At 42.6% G+C, this 22787-nt stretch overlaps 1 protein-coding gene across 1 annotated transcript; it reads right to left on the bottom strand.

Moving 5' to 3' along the window:
• Positions 1–1807: 1807 nt before the first annotated feature.
• On the bottom strand, positions 1808–22670 carry LOC140715026 (interferon-induced protein with tetratricopeptide repeats 1-like). Its single transcript, XM_073026754.1, has 5 exons — positions 22521–22670; positions 21552–21648; positions 16736–16832; positions 12960–13016; positions 1808–3666 (listed from the first exon to the last, which is right to left on the bottom strand). Exons 1-5 carry the CDS (start codon positions 22668–22670, stop codon positions 2235–2237), a joined length of 1833 nt encoding a protein of 610 aa, XP_072882855.1. The 3' UTR covers positions 1808–2234.
• Positions 22671–22787: the final 117 nt, after the last annotated feature.

Here is a 22787-nt window from a genome sequence, read left to right as displayed (position 1 = left end):
ACGAAAACAGATGTATATCCAATGCCTAGAGTAGATGATTGTGTAGATAAAGTTGGAAAAGCAAAATTCCTTACAAAGATTGATTTATTGAAAGGGTATTGGTGTGTTCCATTAACGGATAGAGGCAGATAGATTTCTGCATTTGTAACTCCATCTGGGTTATATGAATATAATGTTCTTCCATATGGAATGAAGAATACCCCAGGTACTTTACAGTGGATGATTAACTTTGTGATTCAGGGATTAAAGGATACAGATGCTTATATTGACAATTTAGTAACAGGAAATGATACTTGGGAAGTATCATTACTGCGGTGGAGAAATTATTTGAAAGGCTTTCAAAAGCTAACTTAACTATTAACTTAGCTAAAAGTGAATTTGGAATTGCCATTGTGACTTACATTAGTTCTGTTGTAAGTCCAGGCTTGGTTAAAGAAAATGGTTAAAGAAATACATCAAGCTTCAATTTACTAACGAAAGGTATAATGTTACAGGAGTACAATATTTTGATAACTCATATTAAAGGCAAAGATAATGTCATTGCCGATTGTCTATCTCGATGTTGAACATACAATGTAATTTTTTTTATGGAGTGATATTTTAACATTTGTAACACTCCTGTGTAATAATTTGTAAGGTGCTGTATGACAATACTATGTATACTGAGTATATTGTAAATTTAATATATTTGTATTTCTTCTCTTGTAAGTAATTAATTGTTAAAATTTTGTTCATGACAGACCAAATTTTTTTTTGGAGGAAGGTGTTACGTTCCCGTGGGTACCTCGTTCCTGTCACATGACCATGATGTAATTGAGGCTATACTGAGAATGATGTAATGGTCTTGTGATGGTGGAGTGACGTAGTTTTCCCACCAGTGAGAGGTCATGTGATAGTTTTTTTCAATAGGGTATAAAAGCAGAACCCCTCCCTGTGACGGGGGGCAGTTCGTGGTTGAATTCGCCAGTGACTCTGTTTTGCTGCATACTCGATGTTATGACGCAGTTTTGTTTTAAAGTGGAGTTTTACTTTCTGCCTTAAGTTTCAAAGGTTTTTGCCGGCAATTTTGCTACAATACTGCCAGTTCAGTTCAGTCCGAGAGTGAAGATTAATTGAAGTTCAGGAAGCTGGATGAATCAAGGAAAGTTAATGTCGACGGTGAAACAGATTCGACTCCTATTTAATCTTCATACGAGGAATTAGTAACTTGTGTCCATGATAACTCAGGCTTTGCTAAAAGAGCAGAGAGTTGGATGCAGAGTTACGCCAAGGAAAAGGTCAGTGCCTTTAAGCTGTTTTATTTCCTTCAATTGTAAATCCCTTGGCAAAGCATACTTCGGCTGGGATCAGCAGTAATGTCGCGAAAGAGGATTTTTATTACTTCAAGGAAAGACTCTCCTAACTGACTGTAAATTATTTTGGACTCTTTTTGCAATACTACTTTAAAGAACTGAGTTCGCATTTCCCGCTTTAAGAACTGTTCGAGCTGCCATATCGCAGCTGACTTCTGGTTAAGTTAGTGTTTTGTTTACTATTGTTTTTTTTTTTAGCAGTGTTTAATAAATGTTTTATTTGTTATAAAAAACCTGTCTCAATTATATATTCATTGTTGCTGGATTGTAACAGTTGAAATTCCATGAATTATTCCCAAAACCCCTCCACTGCCACTCGCCAGTCATTCCCCTTCTCGGACACTCCTCCAATACACTCAGCAGATTGGAATCATGCTGTTGACGATTTATTGCTCGCATTCCTTTGATTGTGTCAAGACAAGACCAACCTCGGCTTTGAAGCTTTAATTACCAGACATACCTTTCGAGGATATTTTACAATGTTCTTTAAGATACAATGACACGTGAAAAATCATTCCAGAGTTAAACATACATCAAAATACAGATGATATGTAAACTATATTCAATGGTTAATAGGTCAAACAAGCCACTGTTGAAAAATGTTTGATTTCTCATTTAACTCCACTTGCTGCAGTATCCCAAATCCCATCTTTCCAGTGTCCAGAGAAGCAAAACTAAATTTAATTTGCTCAGGGTGATAGAGGAATTCATATGTTTGGAAGAAACACGATAATTGGGTATAGTTACAACAAGACCATCTTTGCAAATCAAACACCAATGAGTGAGTGAAGGTGCTAAGAGGATATAACTAGTAAAACAACACCCCACCAAACCTATCATCAGATCAAATGGAAATACATCTCCTAAATATCCCAGTGGTGCTCAGATGTGTAATTGAGAAAGAGCACTCACATATTCCTCATTGCCAGGATCAAACTCCAAAGCCTTCTCAAAGTATTCAGTTGCTCTACCCATGTTCCCATCCAGCTGATACAGAAACGCTTTGACACCAAGAGCCTCACTGTCTTGTGCATTAAAACTAAGTTTTCTATCTGCCCACTTCTCCAAATTCATGCGACATTTTTCCCGTTCTTTTGAGTTATATTCAATTTTCACTCCTTTCAGGAAGAGGCTGACAGCATTTGTTTTGGATCTTTTCTGGTACAGTTCAAATAACCCAGCTTCCAGACATATGCTCTGCATATTCTCTGGACGAATGTCCACTAACTCCACCAATCTACTGTAAATCTCCTCTGCTCTGGAATATTCCCCACTTGTTATGCAGATGTCTGCAAAGTCCAGTTGTGCTCTAATAAATGACCTTGGACGGTGATCAAAAGCCTTTTTAAAATGATACTTGCATAGATTGATCAACACTGGGTTCTGTTCAAATTCAGGATTGCGATGTCTGCTGTGAGTGTATTTCAGCTTACTTCTGTAGCACAATCCAAGTTGGTGGTGTAAGAAACCAGAGTGTGGAGTTAATTCTAATGCTTGTTTCAAGAGCTTGATTGCTTTCTCCACAGATCCGCTTTGTCTATAATATTTTGCAGCATAGCGAAGCACATATGGAAGATCAGAGGTCTTCTGCAAAGCTTGTTCAACTAATTTGTTTCCTTCCTCATTTTGCCCTAAACTCTGCAGTTTTAGAGCCAAATGCACCATGGCCATAGCATCATCTGGATCAAGCTTCAGTACTCGTTGGAAATGCTTCACTGACTGACTCTGATCACGACTCTCTGGGGTTCCAGAAAATGTTTCCAGCCGAAATAGTGCAGTCGCATATCCCATTATCCACTCAGTGTTGTCAGGATCTTGCTCCAGAGCCTTTGCAAAGCATTCCTTTGCCTCCTCATAGTATTCAGCAGCAGAACTCATCAATGACCATCCCTTCTCCCCGTACACCTCGTGTATCATTGCTGTATAGCGAGGGCCATCACTGAGCGGTTTACAGATAATCTCCAGCTTGTCGAGATAGGACTGGGCCTCGGTCAGATGTCCCATGTGGTAATGCACCCAGGCAAAGTTTCCATAGGTGATAATGCTTCTTCTTTCTAATTCATCTTTGTGGTTCTCCCTCTGAATCTTTTCAGCTTCCTTTAAATTTTGAATTGCTTCTTGACATCCGCCCAGCAGACAGTTTACAAAAGCAAGATGATTGTAGGACTGATCTTTATATTTCATATTCATGTCGATAGAATCTTGCAATCTGTACATCAGATCTTCTAAGTCAATAGTTTCCTTCTGTGGTCTCCATGTGAAGTGACACTGCAGCTGATCGAGCTTCTCTTTCAATAAATCTCCCGGTGTGTTGCTGCAAGAGAGAAAAAGATAATTTTTCTGGACATTGAGCTCTCCCACTATTGCAGACTTTCATTTTTTTGCCAGCAGCCTGAGCATAGCTCCAGATCTCGGTACAGAGAAGTGGTGTTTTTCCCCAGACAGCCACCAGTACTCAGACTCAATGTCTAGAAGATTGAGAACTTCAACAACATTAGTGAGATAAAGCTGTTTTGTGAAGCCCACTGAAGTCTGGCAATTTACGAGCTACCAGACCAGTTCACAGAACAATTGCATGAGCAACATCCCCTGATCATGCTGCACATTTCTGAAAGATCATAAACCAGCATAGAACATAGAATATGTTGTGCCAACCTTTAACCCTACTCTAAGATGAACTCTGCTTCCTGCTTCCTCCCAAAGGAGATGAATTTGCCTCACCATGGATGCAGCTCCTCCATTCTGTCTTGAAAGCTGCTAGGGGCTGGAAATTATGACAGTTTAGAGTAGCATGTTCCTCTGGAGTATTACCTCAGTACTGAATGCACCCCGTAGGCTCCAACGTGCTCAAATCTAAGCGGCTGTAGTGTATGGCAGAGTTGAGTCAACTCCTATTTCTAAAAATTTTGAAGATTAAAGTTTAGCTTTCTTTGTCACATGTACATCAAAACATACAGTGACATGCTCACTAACCCTAACTCATACATCTTTGGAATGTAAGAGGAACATCTCATAAAATAGCTGTAACCACACAACTGGTGCTGATTCCTGTGAACCCAGAGGAAATCCTCATACACACAGAGAATGTACACACTTCTTTCAAATACCAGTGGAAATCAATCCATGATGAAGCGATTGCGCTGACTGCACAGTTTTTCTCTGACTCTCATTGTTTGCGGTCGTGTTTTAACGAAAGCCCCTGTTTGAGGAAGACAAGTGCAGATAAGCTGACTTGATCAGACTCCTACTCTCCTACTCCTCTTGCCTCTCCTTCTAAGCAAGGATTATTTATGATCCCTTGAACTTGCTGTTGGATTTGGAGATCGTACAGAACAGTAGGCTCTTCAGAAGTCAGGATTCAGATGCAAATCTTGTGTTTACAGCCTTTTTATTAGATGTTAGTAACAAAAAATACTAGTAAAGCACTGCAGTTCCCCGCACTGTTTCCACCCCAGCAGAGTAACGTAGGGATCACCCTACAGATTTTTCATTCAACTATTGTGTTAGCCAGTGTGTGTCCACTCTGGGTTTTTCAAAGTTATTGCACTGTGATCCACTAATTTTGGTAAACCACCAAATCTATAATAATCTGTACATAAAGATAAACTGCAAGGAAAAGTCCTTTACCTCATGATGTTCGTTGGCTGGAAAGCAATTTGTGCTCTTTCTCAGTTTGTGCGGTTCTTCTTCTGCTGAGTCTCAGCTGCTATGTCAGCTGTTATACCTGGTAACCTTTTGTACTATCAACTAGTTCCGTATTGTGAATAGAAATTGAAATTCAAAGCCTATCAATAACCCTGAGGCCATTGAAAGCAATTTAGAAGCATTTCCTGCAAGCCAATACAAGCATTGATTTGCATAGAAATAGTCTGCACCTCACCAGAATGCCTGTGTAGTGTGTCACTCTGAGCACCCTTGTTCAATTATTTATAATTTTCTCTGTTTGTAATTGTGAGTAATCTGCAATTCTGGTCACTATCTTATTTCAGTTCTCCATATTTACTATCAGTTTAATGTTCCCTGCCAGTTTACTCTCACACCTCATCTTACCACTGTTAATCAATATTTCTGCCCTCTTTGGCTGAACTCTGAACTGCCCCCAATCCTCAAGCTGCTGCTTTTTTTGGTCTAATTCTGTGCTGAATTTCCCCCACAGGGTTGACCCTTCTTTCCTTACGTCTTTTTCTGCTAATCAGCAATGAATCATTGTTGTAGTTCATTCTTTAAACATCATACAGTGCCCATTCACAATCAAACCATTGAATAGTTTGCCAATGAAATGAGTCATCATAATTTCATTTGTTCAGATTCACACCCTTGATTTCATTCTGTGATTTCACCCAGCATATTAATGAAGAATTCTAATCTGTTATGGTCACTCCCCATACAGCCCACGCAGGACAAAATTGTTAATTATTCTTTCTCATTGTCACAATGCCCACTCCACGATAATCCAGTCTCAATCCTGTCTAGATTCCGTCTCATCTTTACTTGTCTTAAAAAATTGGCATCCATGTGTTCCTCGTCCACAGTATTACTGCTATATGTAACTTGTGATTAAATTTACATTGTTCTGAAATATGGTTTCCAATTTCTTTCCTGCAAGTCATCATTCTATGTAAGAATGTCATGCTCTCTGTAATTTTAAAGTGGCATTGAGCCAACTTTGGAAAATGTACAGTGGAACATTCACATTGTACATACCTGGTACAATCGTGTTGACACCACAGTCAAGAAAGCTCACTAATGCAAAAGAAATCTGGCAGTTCCCTGTGCACTCTGACAGAATTTTATTGATGCACCATTGACATCATTGTATCTGACCGCATCACAGCCTCTTATGACAACTGCTCTGCACGAGACCACAAGGAAATGCATTTGTGGAAACAGCTCAGCATATCATGGTAAAATGTCTCCTCCCTGCGGAATGGTCTACACTTGTCACTACCTCAGTAAAGCAGCCAGCATAATCCCCTCCGGATGATCTTCCTTCTCTCCTCTCCAACTCAGCAGAAGATACAATCACCTGAAAGCATGTCAAACCATGCTCAACGGGAGCTCTGTCCTGCTGTTATCAGGCTCTTGAATGGATCTCTCATACAGTAAGATGGGGTCTTGACCTCAGAATATAAGTGATTATATTCAGCAGTAGAAGTCAACAGTGACTATCCCTTCTCCCCATACACATCAGCTATCATTGCTGTATAGAGAAGGCCATCACTGGGTATTTTGCAAATCATCTCCAGATTGTAGATGTAGGATTGGGCCTCAGTCAGTTGTCCTACGTAACATATCCAGGCATAGTTTCCATAGGAATTAATATTCATTCTTTCCCATCCATCCATGTGCTTCTTTCTCAGTGTCATGGTCCCTTCTGGAACCTGGAATTGGGCCTTAATGACCTCGTTTAGTTCCCAATCATTCCCTGATTCCAATAACTACAAACACCTGCATTCCATCAACCAATGCAGGAGAAGAATCCTGTGACCACAACTAGAAAGTGCCAGTTTGTTGGTCGACATGTGTATGAGTAATCTCATTCCATGGTTCTTTGGACTATCAGTTCTAAGTCTACCCTTGTTCCTGAATTACCTACCAAAACCAAGACTCCAGGTAAAGACCACCTTGGAACCTTTCCCACGCTCACTATGACAACAAAGCCTCTGGACTCAGCCTCCTTGCCTGTGTTCAGCACTTGGGTTTGTTCCACTGCCATGTCTGTGCAACACTCAGAGCCCCTTCTGCTTTCTCGAAATTTTGAACTGCTTCTTCATAGTTGCTTTGCAAGTGGTTCACAAAATAAAATTGGTTGCGAGGCTGGTGTTGATTTTCCCACCAATCTTCCTTGAATCTTGTAATCTGTGTTTCACATCATCTAGGTCAGCGGATTCCAACCTTTTTATGCCATGGTCCAATGCCATTAAAGAAGAGTATTTACCTTTTGCTGTGTGCCTTCACCACACCCACCAGACTGATATCTAATGTAAAAATCAGAGGCACTATTGTTTGACCTGCTAAATATTGCAGTGATGGGCAAGAATCTATGATTACAAAGTAGTTATATTTTTTCCTGAATCACTTGCACTTTAAAATGTTGAACCTCTGGAGCTATTTCCTCAAGTTTTATGAAATAGTGCCCCATTAGATTAATTAAGTAGGAGACGAACTCCCAGTCTTTCCAAAAGTTGTAACTATAGGACTCCAGAGACTGATTTGGTCTGGCCTTACTGATTGTTAGATTGATTAATGTATGTATGAATGATACAACTTCTGCCAAAAGGAGATGTTAAAATACACCTGATCAAACAGCTTTTTCAGAAAGGAAAATGACCTGGAACAAAGTCACCTCTCATTGGCAATTTGAATAAGAAAGATTGTTTACAACCTCAAAGGTTGGCACTTGCTTTGTTTCTGTGTCTCCAGATTACGGTGTGGATATTCCCAGGATAACAGAACATTGGACCTCGGTCTCGGCACAACAGAACACTGGACCTCCTGTGGTGAACTCCATATATCTGTCTGGACATGCCCACCCCCTCCCCCCCCCCCCCCCGCCCCGCTGACTGCTCCTGTGGCTCCTCCCACAGACCCCTGTATAAAGGCAGTTGGAGGCACTGCTCCTCACTCGGTCTCCAGGATGTTGTGTGATCGTTTCTTGCAGCTAATAAAAGCCTGTCATTTGCCTCGCATCTCCAAGATTAATTAAATTTGCATTTATGTTTTAATTAAAACACCATGGGGTGCCACAGTAGCACAGCATTTAGGACAACACTATTACAGCTCGGGCTTCAGAGTTTGGAATTCAATCTGGGTGTTTGTGTAAGGACTTTTAACATCATCCCCGTGAAATGTGTTGATTTTCTCCGGCTGCTCTAATTTCCTCCAAACATCCAAAGACGTACAAGTTAGTAGATAATTGGTCATTGTAGTGTTAGTGTCCGCTGTAGGCTAGTGTTAAAGTATGAGCTGCTAGATGGCACGACTCAAAGGGCTGGAAAGGCGGTATTCCTAAATGAAATTATCTTGAGCCCTGCAGCTTGCTTGCCTTGGGTATTTGAGCACCTGTATTTACTAATCAATATCTTAACTAGAGTGGTTAAGCCCTTGTGTTTTTGATGTAATCTTGTCAATTTAATTGTGGTTGGCACAAGTTTCCTGCAGTCTGTCTTTATTTAAAGAGGACTCTCAGTTGTGGCTTAGTGGGGATATTGTGTTGGAGAGGGTGAATTGTTTCATGGTGTTGCTCAGTTGTCCCTCTGAAGCTCTGATTTATGTCTAACCTTTTGTTTCCTTCTCCTCCTGGGGATCCAGCTGTCCCTCCACACCTGGTCTAAGTGAATGATCTGTCTGGTCTAATACAGCAATAGAAAATTTGTACTGTGCTCTCCCTGTTTCAATTGCCAGTTGACAAGATAAAGTTCAGAAAATCTTAAAGTTGACAACAGCTTTAAGTTAGTTGAAAATTGATGCATTTGTTTATGTTGATAGGCATAATCAATGTGGACATCTGGGCTCCTATGTTCAGACCATGATGGATGTCCAGCCAGATGTTAATTTTGCTGGGAAATGCAGTGTTGGAGAGTGGCATGACCTATGTCTGGTTTAGGAATGATGAAATATTCCCAATTAGGACTACTACAGCTGGAATCTACAATCATGTCCAGTGGTATTTCAGTAAGCATCTTTGTTATTACATCTGATCTTCAAAATCAGAAGACTTGTCTGCAAACCACTGGGGTAGTGAGTGCAGTTTCCCTTTAAGAAAACACTCCAGCCTGGATGAGTTTCAGGTAACATGGGGCTCTGAGGTTCCAAATCCATCATCCTCCTGGCTAATGTTCGCAATTTGGAAAATAAGATTGAAAACCTCAGAGCAAGTTTGGAGTACATCAGGGACTGCTGAGTACTCTGCTTCACAGAAACTGATTGTGGTGTACAGATGTGGTTTTTCTCAGTCCTGTTCCCCTGCCCTAGAGCATCTGGTGGGTAAGTGTCATCAGTTCTATCTGTAGAGGGAGTCTTCCATCATCATCCTGGTTGCAGTAGACATTCCACCCCTGGCCAATGTCAGGCCTGTGTTGGTGGAACATGAGACAGCACACACTGGGCAGAACCTCAGCATTCAATGCTCATAGATGTTTGAAAGACACAAATCACTGAGTTTCACGGGAGGGCTTGCAGCGAAAGGAGATTGGTCAGATAGTAGTCTGAATCCTGCTCAGGTTAAAGGGGTGGACAGACATTGCAGGCTGTGAGTTTGAAGAATCTGCCCCAGTGGTATCTGTTCAGGTGTGCATAAATACTGATGTATGACATTCAAATGAAAGGCTTACATTGTAACGACCGGTAGCAATGCCTCAAGGAGAATGTCCAGGGTGGGGAGAGATACAATTGTTAGAGGAGTTCAGATTGTTTGGAGGCTGGTGGCCAAGGACAGGAAAGGGTGTTAGGCTGGGAATAGGATATGTGTACTCGGCTCTGGACCTAAAAGGAACATCTTTCTATTCTGAGGCTGTGCCCTCTGGTCCTAGACTATCCCATTTTTGAAAACATCCTCTCCAAGTTCACTCTATATAGTCCTGTCAATATTCGATAGATTTTAATGAGATTCCACCCCTCCCCCCCCACAAAACCTCACAACTTCAGTGTGTCCAGGCTGAGCCATCAAACACTCCTCATTTGGTAACCCTTTCATTCCCAGCTTCATTGTTGCCCATTCCAAATGGAAGCATCTTCCAAGTTTATGAAAATGTGGATTATATGCAAAAAACACCACATTTTCTATTTTTGTTTCAGAACGGCACACAGCACAGGGTCTTTTCACCTGTAAGAGGGTGGCCCCGTCCCTCAATAACACTGCTGGCCAGTGAAACCCTTCAGCCAGATCCTCATAAATAAAGTTACCAAGTTGAGTACCACACTTCAGTTGTGACCTCACCTCACTTAAAAGGCAAATGGTATATACATCTTCATTGCACTGGCTGATTACCTTTATTGTTTCATACAAGAAAGGAGCTAAATTCTGTCACAGCTTCTGAGGAGCCTCCCTGCAGCTCATCTTCCCTCAAAAAGTGCAAACTTGAATATCCCGCAGTGTGATAGTCCTCCAACTCATCATGCAAGATAGTGACTAATTGAGGACCAAGGACTGATTCTTGGAGCATTGCACTAGTTGGGTCTCTTCAGACTGATAAAGGCCAAATCATTTGAACTCTCTGCCCTCTGTTCAATTACTGTCATATAATGCTCATCAACAGCTTCCCCAGTATTGTGAGATCTTAATTTGCACACTCATTTATTAATTATCAAAATTCAAAATAAGTTTATTTTCAAAGTCCAGGTACGTTGTCATGTACTACCATGAGATTTCTTGCAGGCATTCAGTAGCGAATGAAATACAATAAAATCAATGAAAAGCTACACAAAGACAGGGAAAACAACCAATATGCCAAAGGAGGCAATCTGTGCAAGTGCTCAGTCATTAAATAAATACATACATACTGCAAACAAGAGTTGTAGAGACTTTGACTTTGACTGCGTGAGTCCATAGGTTGTGGAATCAGTTCAGAGTTGAGGTGAATGAAGTTAGCCCCACTGGTTCAGGAGCCTGATGGTTGAAGGGCAATAACTGTTTTTGAACCTGGTAGTGTGGGACCTAAGGCTCCTGTACCCCCTTCCCAATGGCAGCAGTGAGAAGAGTGCATAGACTGGATGGTGGTGGACCTTGATGGGGGACGCTACTTTCTTATGGCATTGGTTACTGTGGATAAGCTCAGTGGTGGGGAGGTCTTTTCCTGTGATGAACTGAGGAGTATCCATCACAGTACAGTAAATACACAGTATAGTGTGACACCACTTTGAATACCTAAAATTCATTGTCAGTGTCCATGCAAGTCACTTTAGGCTCTCTCGGTATGCAGGAAGGAGTACAGTCAAATAATCTGACTTAACCAAAACGTGGTTTTAGCAAGGAATGATGGGCATTCCTTGTTGTATGTAGCAGTGGACTAGTGGTTTTGACTTCTGGTGCAACAAGTTACTTGCTGGAGAAACTGGGCAGGGTTTTTTTCAAACGGGCCTGGGTAAAGTCACTGACTGTAATTTGAAATGCATCGGGATGGGCTGTTTCTTGTTAATAGACAGCATCGTGCAGTTTCGTGATTGCTTGTTCATAATCAGCCGTTGGTTGTACGGTGGGCAAATTTGCCGAACATATATTCCCTTTTGACTTGGTTTAACTCCATTAAAAGCTTTCCCAAATGGCTGTTTCTTCTGTGATTTTGGAATTCTGACATGTTGCCAAAAGCAGATGGTCATCTAATTAGCCTTTGTTTCCCAGTTTCTCTTTTGAGAAAACAGTAAGTTTGCAGGACTCAGACAGATTGAAGCATGGGCAAGAAAGTGGTAAATGAATATGATATTGGATAATACAGGGTCATGCAATTTGGTAGAAGAAATAAAAGTGCAGACTATTTCTTAACTGGGGAGAAAATCAAAAAAATCTGGGATGCAAAGGGACTTGGGAGCCCTCGTGCAGAACGCTCTAAAAGTTAGCGTGCAGGTTGAGTTGGTGGTGAGGAAGGCAAATGGAAAGTTTGCATCCATTTCATGAGATGTAGAATATAAGAGCAGGAATGTGAAGCTGAGGCTTTATAAGGCATGGCTGTGGCCTCACCTTGACTATTGTGAACAATTTTGTCTCCTTGTTTAAGATGTACTGGCATTGGAGAGGGTTCAGAGGAGGTTTATAAAGCTGACTGCAGGAGTGAAAGTAGGTCCATGTTTGGCACAGCATTGTGGCCTATATTGTGCTGTAGATTTTCTATGTTTCTCTGAAAGTGTTATTGTATGAGTTACAGCTGATGGCTCTGGAAGTACTTGCTGGAATTTAGAAGGATGGGTGATATCTCTTTGAAAACTTTTGAATGTTGAAAGGCCTGAACAGAGTAGATGTGGAAAGGATGTTTCTCGTAGTCGGGGAGTCAAGGACAAGACTGCACAGCCTCAGGGTAGAGAGGTATTCATTTAAAACATTTTCTTTTGCCAGATGGTAGTGAGATTGTGGAATTTGTTACCAAAGGCAGCTGTGGAGACCAGGTCATTGAGTGTATTTAAGGCAGAGATTTTTAGTTCTTGATTGGCCACAGTACCAAATGTTATTGAGAGAAGGCCAGGGAGAAGGCCGGCGAATGAGGCTGAGGAGGGGAGAAAGGATCAACCATAATCGAATGGTGGAGCAGATTCGATGGGTCAAATGGCCTAATTCTATTATGTTTTAAGGTCTTATGGTCTTATCGGCTCATCGACAACTGTAAACTTTATTACATCTGTCACTGTTCACTAAATGCAACCGACTGGGAAAAGTCAGTTCCTCACTGGAGAACTCAGAAATCATATCATCTGTTCAGAGGTCAAACTCCTTCATGTAATTCTCGCTTCCCTCACTTCCAATCAGCTCCCTATTCTTAAATGACTGAGCACCACAGGATTTGATTCAAACTATTATCACATCCAGGGATACCAGACTGAGTGCTCATATACTGTGGGCTCATCCCACTCCAGTGGTCTCTGATCCCAGGATCAAGCTAAAGTTCCCAGATCACAAACCTGGGATCAGATCCAAAATCCGTATGCCGAATGGTCACAGTTGCCTTTTCCAGTTGTCTGAATTTCAGAAAACAGATCGCATTAAATTTAATGGATCCAGTTATCGGTGCTCGCATCACTGCGATCCCTCAATCTCAAGTGAGGCTCCCTTCTCTCTGCCCTCATTCATTCACCTCCACACTCCTAATGTAAATCATCTCTCCAGCCACTGGCAAAGCTGGATCAGTTATTCACTGATAACCCTGTGTCCACAGGCATATCATATTGCTAGTATACAAAGAAACCTCTTGTGTACATCCGTGGGTGACCAGTATTAACAATGGATGCAGCCACTAGCTATTTGTCTGACCTGGATGCAGACTTCACTAACTTAATAATCTAGTCAGACAGAGAAAACGCTGCTATCATGTCTGCCTGTTTTGATGGGTGATTTTCACACTTTTCTCTGTTTTGTCAGACACATTGTCCAACTATGCCCTGGTAGGCCATAGCTGTAACATACTGTGCCATCACCTTTACCAATCTATGTCTATTTGGGCACTCCCTTGCCAGGTGCCCTATTTGCTGGCACAGAAAACATGTCCACTGTGTCTTCATAGCAGCTAGTTCCACTACAGCCACTTTATGACCGCTCTTCCTCCTCCTCTGATTTATCTCTCGGGTGGAATATGTCAATTTCACAACTGTCCTCAAATCTAAAACGTCCTGGTGGGTTGAGCTCAGGCCTTCATTCTGCATTTTCATGTGGACTGGATCAGCCATCCCTGGATTTTCCAACCGGAATGTTCCTCATATGCTTGATATTTATGCTCTGCATAATCCATGGCAGGCTCATCAGCTCTCTGAACTACGGGCATGAACATTCCCCAGTTACTCTCACCTCCCCCCTGTCACTGCCTCACTTCAACCTTAAAGCATCAATATCTCTCCTCGTTACAGTTATTCCCATGAGTTGTCCATGTAGCATCCCACTCTCCCCTGGTCTATTCTGTCCCACAGATTCCTCGTGCATTTCACTTTTACCACACCGAAATATCATTTGAATGACCTGGTGAACCTGAATCATTTTGCAAGCTTGTGTGAGAATATTCTGAATTTCCAGAAGCAATCTTAACTGAGGTCAGTGCATACAAAATGCTCTGTTATTCCCCGTGATGAAAGACTTGTGAATGATAGTAACCAGGGTCAAGGTCTGGCTCGTGTCATCAGGATTCTCAACCTGACTTTGTCTGATTTCAATATGTGCCATCCCAACCTGGGTATAACCTCTCCCTCAAAAATCTCCAAACTAATTCAAGATATGAGGAATGGATAAAAATGAAACAGTACATACTTAAAATCACATGGTATGTACTCTGCAATCTTCCACTTCTGTGCCACTGAACTTACGATGACTGTTGTATAAAAGTGTGTTCGGTCAAAGTTTCAAACTTAATCTTAAAGAACATAAACACACTTACAAACACTATACATTCTCTCAAACAAGTACACACGCATCCTCTTGTATCCTGAATGGTCAGTATGCGCCTTTCACTTCTGCACTCTCCATAACACTACCGACCTTCGTGTCACCTGCAGTGAAGGAATCTCATACGAAGACTCATCGTGATTTTCAGAGTTGGTTTCTTTAGACTTAAATCCCCGAAACACACTTTTGTTTCTGAATACTGGAGTGAGTAATCTTCAATGAAGCACAAGGACTGGGAATGATAATAACAAAGTTACTATTTGAAAATCACACTTTCAAACATGGTTGCTACTGTAGTGATATTATTACAGTTCAGGCTGTTCGGAGTTCAAATCTGGCACCACCTGTAAGGAATGTTTGTATATTCTCTCCCTGAGTTTCCTCCTGGTGCTCCAGTTTTCTCCCACTGTCCAATGATGTACAGTTCGTGTGTTGATTGGTCATTTTAAATTGCTCTGTGATTCGGCCTGTTCTGGGCAGTGTGGCTCATTTCCTGGAAGGACCTTTTCCACACTGTATCTCAGAATAAATGAAATGCTGTTTGAGCAGACATCTCTAGAAACAGGGCTGGTTAGCCTCTCACTAACCAGCCAATGTATTTTGCGGAGAGAAAACCTCCTGTCTCGAACTCCGTACGGCTAAGATCAATGAGTTGGGTCCCACCAGACCTGCAGAGCCAGGATGTTTCGACCAACCGTCCCCAAATCTGAGCGAGAAGTGTGTTAATACTACCCCATGCATTTTGCCATCAGCAAGAAATAGCAGATCATACACTGCGTATATTGTAAAGAATATAGACGGTGGCTGTGATGGAGGTGGCAACGATAGGATCTTTTAAGAGACTCCTGGATGGCTACATGGAGCTTAGGAAAATAGAGGGCTATGGGTAAAGCCTAGTTAATTCTAAGGTAGGGGCATGTTCGACACAGATTTGTGGGCTGAAGGAACTGTATTATGCTAATAGTTTTCTATGTTCAATGTTCTACAACTATCTGCTTTATTGAACAATTAATTGGAAAAAGAAAAGGACAAATATAAAAAGGGCTCATTACAGTCAACCCAGTTGAAATGTGCACTTACACTGGAGCACATCTTGAAGTTATCTTTAATTCATGCCTTGGACCCATGGTCTGCATGAAAGCACACAGCCCCTTCAGAATGCCGCTCGAAATTCATATCAAACAAGTGGTCTCCCTCACAGAATTTTTGATTCTTCATCCATGAAGCCATTCATCTGCACAAAGCACCTTGTGGAATAGGAATGTCGTCCTCAGACATCTTCCCACCTGTCTTCTCCTAGCTCCCGCCAAAAAAGACTTCAACCCACACCAGAGTCTGGCACAAAGACTTCTCCTCTCGGTGTAGTCTGGGACCTTGTCCCATTTCCACCTCCAACCTGATTGGCTGACGCAATATTCATAAGTTGAATAACATAGCCCCTTGTCTTTAAGCAGATTGGACTGTTCTTACAGAACAGCTAAAATGAAACACCTATAGAATAGCAATGAAAATCTTAACCAGAGCGTTACATAAAATTTAAAACATAAATAAATATATCAGTGAAGAACGTGCTGCAAGAATACACATGTGAGAGTAGTGAGACAAACTGCTTCTCAGATCAAGCAGAAGCAAAAATCTTTCAAGTGTCATTATGTTTCTCAATGGAAAGACAGAGTTCACAATGAATCCTCAGACATTCGTTCTCATGATCAAACTCCATGGCCTTCTCAAACTATCCCATAGCTTTAGTCTTGTTGCCATTCAGATGGTCCAGTGACACTTTCATAACAAATGCCTTACTATCATGTGGAACCTTACAATGTTTTTGATCTGTCCACCTCTCCAATTTATCATGACACTTGTTTTTATTCATTTGAGTCATATTCAACCTTCAGTCCTTAAAGGAATAGACTGATGGCATTTGATTCACACCTTCACTGGTATGGTTCAAATGTCCCAGCATGTAGACATACTGTATTCTCTGCAAGTTTACTGGATGAATATCATCTAATTTCAAAAGATTACTGTAGGTCTCCTTCACTTTGGAATACTTTCCATTTCTTACACTTATAACTGCAAAATCCAGTTGTGTTTCTATAGCTGATATTGGACGGTTCTCAAATGCCTTTCCAAAGTGATACTTGCATTAATTGAACAACTTTGCTTTCTGGCAAAATGCAGGATGGCGAGAGTTTCATTGAAGTTCTGAATGGCTTCTTTATTGTTTCCCTGCAGACAATTTACGAAAGTGAGTTGGGTTGTGACACGTGGTTTCACACCGAGATTTCTAGCATCTGGCAATCTGTACATCACATCTTCCAAGTCAATGGTTCCCTTCTGAGGGCCCCACGTGAAGCGACACTGAAGCTGATCGAGCTTCTCTTTCAACAAATCTCTGTGTGTTGCTGCAAGTGAAGAAAATTCATGAAATTCATCACTTCATAAATGATCATTTTTCTTCACATTATTACATGTAACAAAGTCAAGAGTTATTGTGACCTCCAAACTTTAAACAACACATGAATAAATTTCAAGTTGTACATATACAGAGCCCAAATGGATGTTTCCTTTATTTTATATTTACATTATTACCCTATACATCCAGATGTACACTATATTATGTACACCTGAACACCTGCTCGTTAATGCAAACATCCAATCAGCCAATCACGTGGCAGCAACTTCAGTGATGGGCCAAAGGCCTATTTTTGTCTGTGTGATGCTGAGATTGTCTGATTTCTTACTCTCATCAGTCTTGGTACTGCTGAGCATCCAAAATGTTACAGAAAGTGTTGCAGATACAAGACGTGTAAATAACAACAGAAAGTAGTGGATATGTTTATTTGTCTGGTGGTGTTGAAGTAATTGACTGGGCTGTAATCTGTTTAACTGGGAGATGATTATTGCAATGAAAGCTTATTGACCTGTAATAATAACTGTGCTTTACTTTCGACACAAGCAGCCTGATCTGCCTTTAATGATGTGCCTATGAATGCACAACACCAACACTGTGCTCCAGGTACAGTTACAGCAATGCATTCGGCATACTTCCAAAATCAAGCTACTATGCAATGGTTAAAAAATAAATGTAAATACAGGAGAATTTACAGAGTTCTGCAACTCATTATGTTCCTTTGAAATAACGTTCTTTGAATTTCTTTCACAGCTTCAGATGGACTTTTAATGTTGAGTCGTTGGAGAAGTGAGTCCTATGTTCTGATTCCCTGCTCTAACAGATTGACAACAATTTCCTGAATTGAAACTTATCCTAGAAAACGAAACCAGTTCTTTCCAAGAAATGATGCCACTGAAACAACATTGCAGGTTGACGCAGAGCTGCCTGGATCCAGTTGCAAGCCAGGATCGGTTAGCACCAGTAAGATATCACTTCGCCCATCAGACCCAACCTGATTGGCTGATCTTTAATCTGCCTACTTTGCATACCTGTCAGTCATTGCAGACAGTCTTTTAACTATTTGTGTTTCCCTGTTTTGCCCCTTCACAGAGTTCTATGGAAGGAAGGCTGAGGCTTTTGTAACAGTGAGGTTCCCAGAGCTAGCAAGGGCCTTGTTTTCTTGGATACAGCTTGGCAGGCCTCCAAGTTGAAATCTAGACAGGAAAAACAAGATTGTTGTACATTAGAACCCACCCACTCCATCACCAAACAGCAGTTCTGAAAAAATAATGCCTAGCTTCTATCATTTATATGCATTCCATTCAATGCATATTCCTATGAAATTCCATTGCATAGCACAATATTTTTCAAGGTATTGAAACTAAATTAATTTAACCTGGAATAATTCATATTTGTCCTGAAATAACTCTACTCATAACATTCCACTGCATGCATGCTGAACACAGTGCAGCTGAATCTTCTTGCCTTGGTGGACCAGGGACTACAGTCTATGCTTCTGGATCCAGAGATTTGATTGTGAGGTGAATGTTGCCATTCCCTGTGCAAAATTTCTTTGACATGGGCAATGCTGCATTTACTTGGTTTTTAACAGCTTTGTGGTGACCACACAACAGGAACCTGCTCCCCTGCTGCCATCTCCTGACAGTCCTGGCTGCTTGAAGAGGTGCTGATGGTAGTCGTGATGAGAACTGGATTCAAAATGTCTTTTTCAGGCACCCAGCACCTTTCCTTGAGTCCAAATTCCTCCCAGTCCATGACGTATTGCCAAACACCCGGCACAGTCCTTGAGTCCAAATTTTTTCTTACCGTGAAGACCTGCTCCTCAGTGTTAAACCTGGGTGGCGACAGGGCTGATGGTAGTGGGGCTAAGGGGCTGGTGCAGACAGGTTTTAACTTCGAGATGTGGAAAGTAGGATTGATCTTCATGGTTGTGGGGAGCTGCAAGGTGTATGGCACCAGGTTTACTTTCTTGAGGAATTTGAATGGTGCAAAGAACTTTCCAGGCTCCGCCCAGAGAGGCAAATCCTGATTGGACAGCCAGACCTGTTGCCCAGTCTGGAAGGTGATTCCATGCCTTCTCAACATTGAAGCACAGAAAACCTTCAGCACAATACAAGCTCTTAAGCCGAAAATGCTATGCTGAACATGTACTTTAGAAATTACCTAGGATTATCCATAGCTCTCTATTTTTCTAAGCTCCATGTACCTATCCAAGAGTCTCTTAAAAGACCCTATTGTATCCACCTCCAACACTGTAACCGGCAGCCCATTCCATGCACTCACTCCTCTGCATAAAATAACTTATGCCTGACATCTCCTCTGTACCTACTTCCAAAAACCTAAAAACTGTGCCTTCTCATGCTGGCTATTTCAGCCCTGGGAAAAAGCCTCTGACTATCTACATGATCAATGCCTCTCATCTTACACACCTCTATCAGGTCACCTCTCATCCTCCATCGCTCCAAAGAGAAAAGGCCAAGTTCACTCAACCTATTCTCATTAGGCATGCTCCCCAATCCAGTCAATATCCTTGTAAATCTGCTGTGCACCCTTTCTATAGTTTCCTTCCTGTAGTGAGGTGACCAGAACTGAGCACAGTACTCCAAGTGGGTTCTGACCAGGGTCCTATATAGCTGCAACATTACCTCTCAGCTCTTGAACTCAATCCCACAGTTGATGAAGGCCAATGCACTGTGTGACTTCTTAACCACACAGTCAACCTGCGCAGCAGCTTTGAGTGTCCTATGGCCTCGCAACCCAAGATCCCTCTGATCATCCACACTGCCAAGTGTCTTACAATGAATACTATATTCTGCCGTTATATTTGACTTACCAAAATGAGCCACCTCAACTTATCTGGCTCGAACCTCATCTGACGCTTCTTAGCCCAGTTTTGCATTCTAAAGATGTCCGGCTGTACACTCTGACAGCCCTCCACACTATCCACAACACTCCCAACCTTTGTGTCATCAGCAAATTTACTAACCCATCCCGCCACTTCTTCGTCCAGGTTATTTATAAAAAAAGACCAGGGATCCCATAATAGATCCCTAAAGCACACCACTGGTCATTGACCCCAAACAGAGAGCAGTGCAGTGGGCTAAGCACACACCCCTGAGGTGCGCCAGTCTTGATCTTCAGTGAGGAGGATATGTTATCACCAATCCGTACAGACTGTGGTCTTCCCTACATGATTTCTCCTTTTCTGCAGCTGTGACACTAGCCCTGACCACCCCCACCTGTTTTGCCTCTCTCCTTTTCCTTTCTGAAACATCTCAAGCCTGACACTCGAAGTAGCCATTCCTGCCCCTCAGCCATCCAAGTCTCTGTAATGGCCACAACTTCATAGCTCCAAGTGCTGATCCATGCTCTGAGCACATCCCTTCTCTATCACCTGCCTATCCTCTTTCTCACATAGGCCACAAGCTTTCTCCATTTGTGAGACAGCCACCCCTTCCACCTCCCAGCAATTTAGCTTAAAATCTTCCCAATAGCCCTAACAAACCTACCTGCCAGGATATAGGGCCCCCTCAGGTTCGAGTGCAACCTATCCTTTTTGTACAGATCACACCTGCCCCAAAATGGACCCGATGATCCAGAAATCTAAATCCTTGCCACCTGCTCCAATCTCTCAGCCACACATTTATCCTCCACCTCACTCTATTCCTATCCTCACTGTTGCGTGGCACAGGCAGTAATCCCGAGATTACTGCCCTTGTGGTCCTGCATCTCAGCTTCTTTCCTAACTCCCTGTAGTCTGTTTCCAGGACCTCTTCCCTTTTCCTACCTATGTCATTGGTACCAATATGTACCATGACCTCTGGCTGTTCACCTTCCCACTTTAGTATATCGTGGACACAATCAGAAACATCCTGGACCCTGGCACCTGGGAGGCAAACTACCATCTGTGTTTCTTTCCTGCATCAACAGAATTGCCTGTCAGACCCTCTAACTATAGAGTCCCGTATTTCTGCTGCCATCCTCTTCCTTTCCCTATCCTTCTGAGCCACTGTGTCAGACTCTGTGCCAGAGGTGCAGCCACTGTTGCTTCCTCCAGGTAGGCCGTTTCCCCCAACAGTACTCAAATAGGAGTACTTATTGTTAAGGGGGACAATCACAGGGGTACTCTCTAGTAACTGACTTTTGCCATTCCCTCTCCTGACTGTTACCCACTTATCTGTCTCCCGAGGCCCCGGTGTGACTATTTTCCTATAGCTCTTCTCTATCACCTCCGCACTTTCCCTGACCAGACGAAGGTCATTGAACTGCATCTCCAGTTCCCTAACCCAGTCCCTAAGGAGCTGCAGCTCAATGCACCTGGCACAGGTGTGGCCATCCGGGAGGCTGGGAGTCTCCCAAACATCCTACATCTGACACCTAGTACAGAACACCGGCCTCACAGACATACTTCCTGTATCTATTCTACACAAGGAGCTTACCTCGCCTGGACCCGTTATCGCCTAAGCCCTCCTACTCTGATACCCTCGACTGAAGTGCTCACTCCATGAAGCTGTCTTCTTTTTAAATCCTTCCCTCTGGTCTAACTTGCTGATGTCCACGCGTGTGCTCAGTCGTGCCTTGATCAAACCGCTGAAGAAAAAAATGCTCTCCTTTTAAATTCTTCCTGCCTTTCTAACTCGGTGATGTCCGCACACCTGCTCAGTTGGGCCGTTATCAAACCGATCCTTCAGTTAGGCTTGGTTTTCGCCTTCCGGGTAGACTTCAGCAAAGTATCTCTTCCCTGTTCCATTTCTGCTTGCAGTGTCGGATGAGATCTTTGCTCCTGGAACCCCAACATCGTCCTCCTGTTCGAAAACAAAGAGGGTGATGACACCTAACGGTGACTCCTTTGCTTGCATCCTCAGAAACAGCTCTATTTCTATCTTTGATACCTCCTTTTTTCCCTTTCAAGGTTCTTTTGAAGACCCTGAGCTGGAGTTACATGTTGACTTTGGTTCTTTGTGGAAATGGGATCGGTTCTCAGGGCGACATGACTGGCCACTTTTCAATATGCCAAGGAAGCGGCCTGGAAGACCAGTGCACTGTCAGGGCGCCGGATTTTCGTGGCTCTGGAGGCAGATGGATTCAAGGCCAGTGTGCTGCCACCTGATCCATCGTGGGAGACGGAAGATTGTAAGCAGCGAGCTGGCTGTGTGCCCAGAGACCTAAGTTCTTTAGGCACAGAGCTTATTAGAAGCATCACAACAGACTTTTAATACTGTAAATTAGCAAGGTGCTTTGTTATATCGCTCCTCCAACTGCGAAATGGGGTCACGTCTTTTTCCGTTATTAGAGAGAGAAAGAGAGAGAGAGAGAGAGAGAGAGAGAGAGAGAGAGAGAGAGAGAGAGAGAGAGAGAGAGAGGTATGCTGAATTACCGGATTTACAAGAAGCCTTTGGACTACCGAAAGTCTGTGTCTTTATTGATGCTTTGCTGCACGCCTGAGTGCTCGGTGTGGGGGGGTGGGGGGGGGGCGTTCATTTTTTTTCTGATGGGGGGGTCGTTGCTTTGCTGCTGCTTATGCATGGGAGGGGTGATTTGAGGCTCTGTCATTCTTTCTTTGGGGCTCTCCTCTGTTTACGTCGATGTTTGTGAAGAAAAAGAATTTCAGGATGTTTATTGTATACATTTCTCGGACAATAAATGTACCTGTTGAACCGATTGAACAGTAACATACCCTGCCCTGAAAGCTGTAAGCTGTTTGGGTGTCCTCTGCCCACATTAAATGGTCGCACCATGCCTCAGGCTTGCTGAGGGTTCTTAGATAGCCAGGGTGGTGCAGCCGATATCTGAGTCTCTTGCCGAGGTCCACGAGGCTCCATCGCATCCTCGGGCGACAACAACAAAGTGCTTCAAAAAGTCCTTGCGCTCTCTGGAAATGCTCTGAGTGGTCTTTCCTCTCCTTGGCACCAGGCAGCTGGATCCTTTAGGCTTAGCTGCAGGA

This window comes from Hemitrygon akajei, chromosome 23 (assembly GCF_048418815.1).
Source record: "Hemitrygon akajei chromosome 23, sHemAka1.3, whole genome shotgun sequence".
NCBI lineage: Eukaryota > Metazoa > Chordata > Chondrichthyes > Myliobatiformes > Dasyatidae > Hemitrygon > Hemitrygon akajei.
The sequence above is the reverse complement of the archived record's forward strand: the minus strand, read 5'-3'. Positions and strand labels throughout refer to the sequence as shown.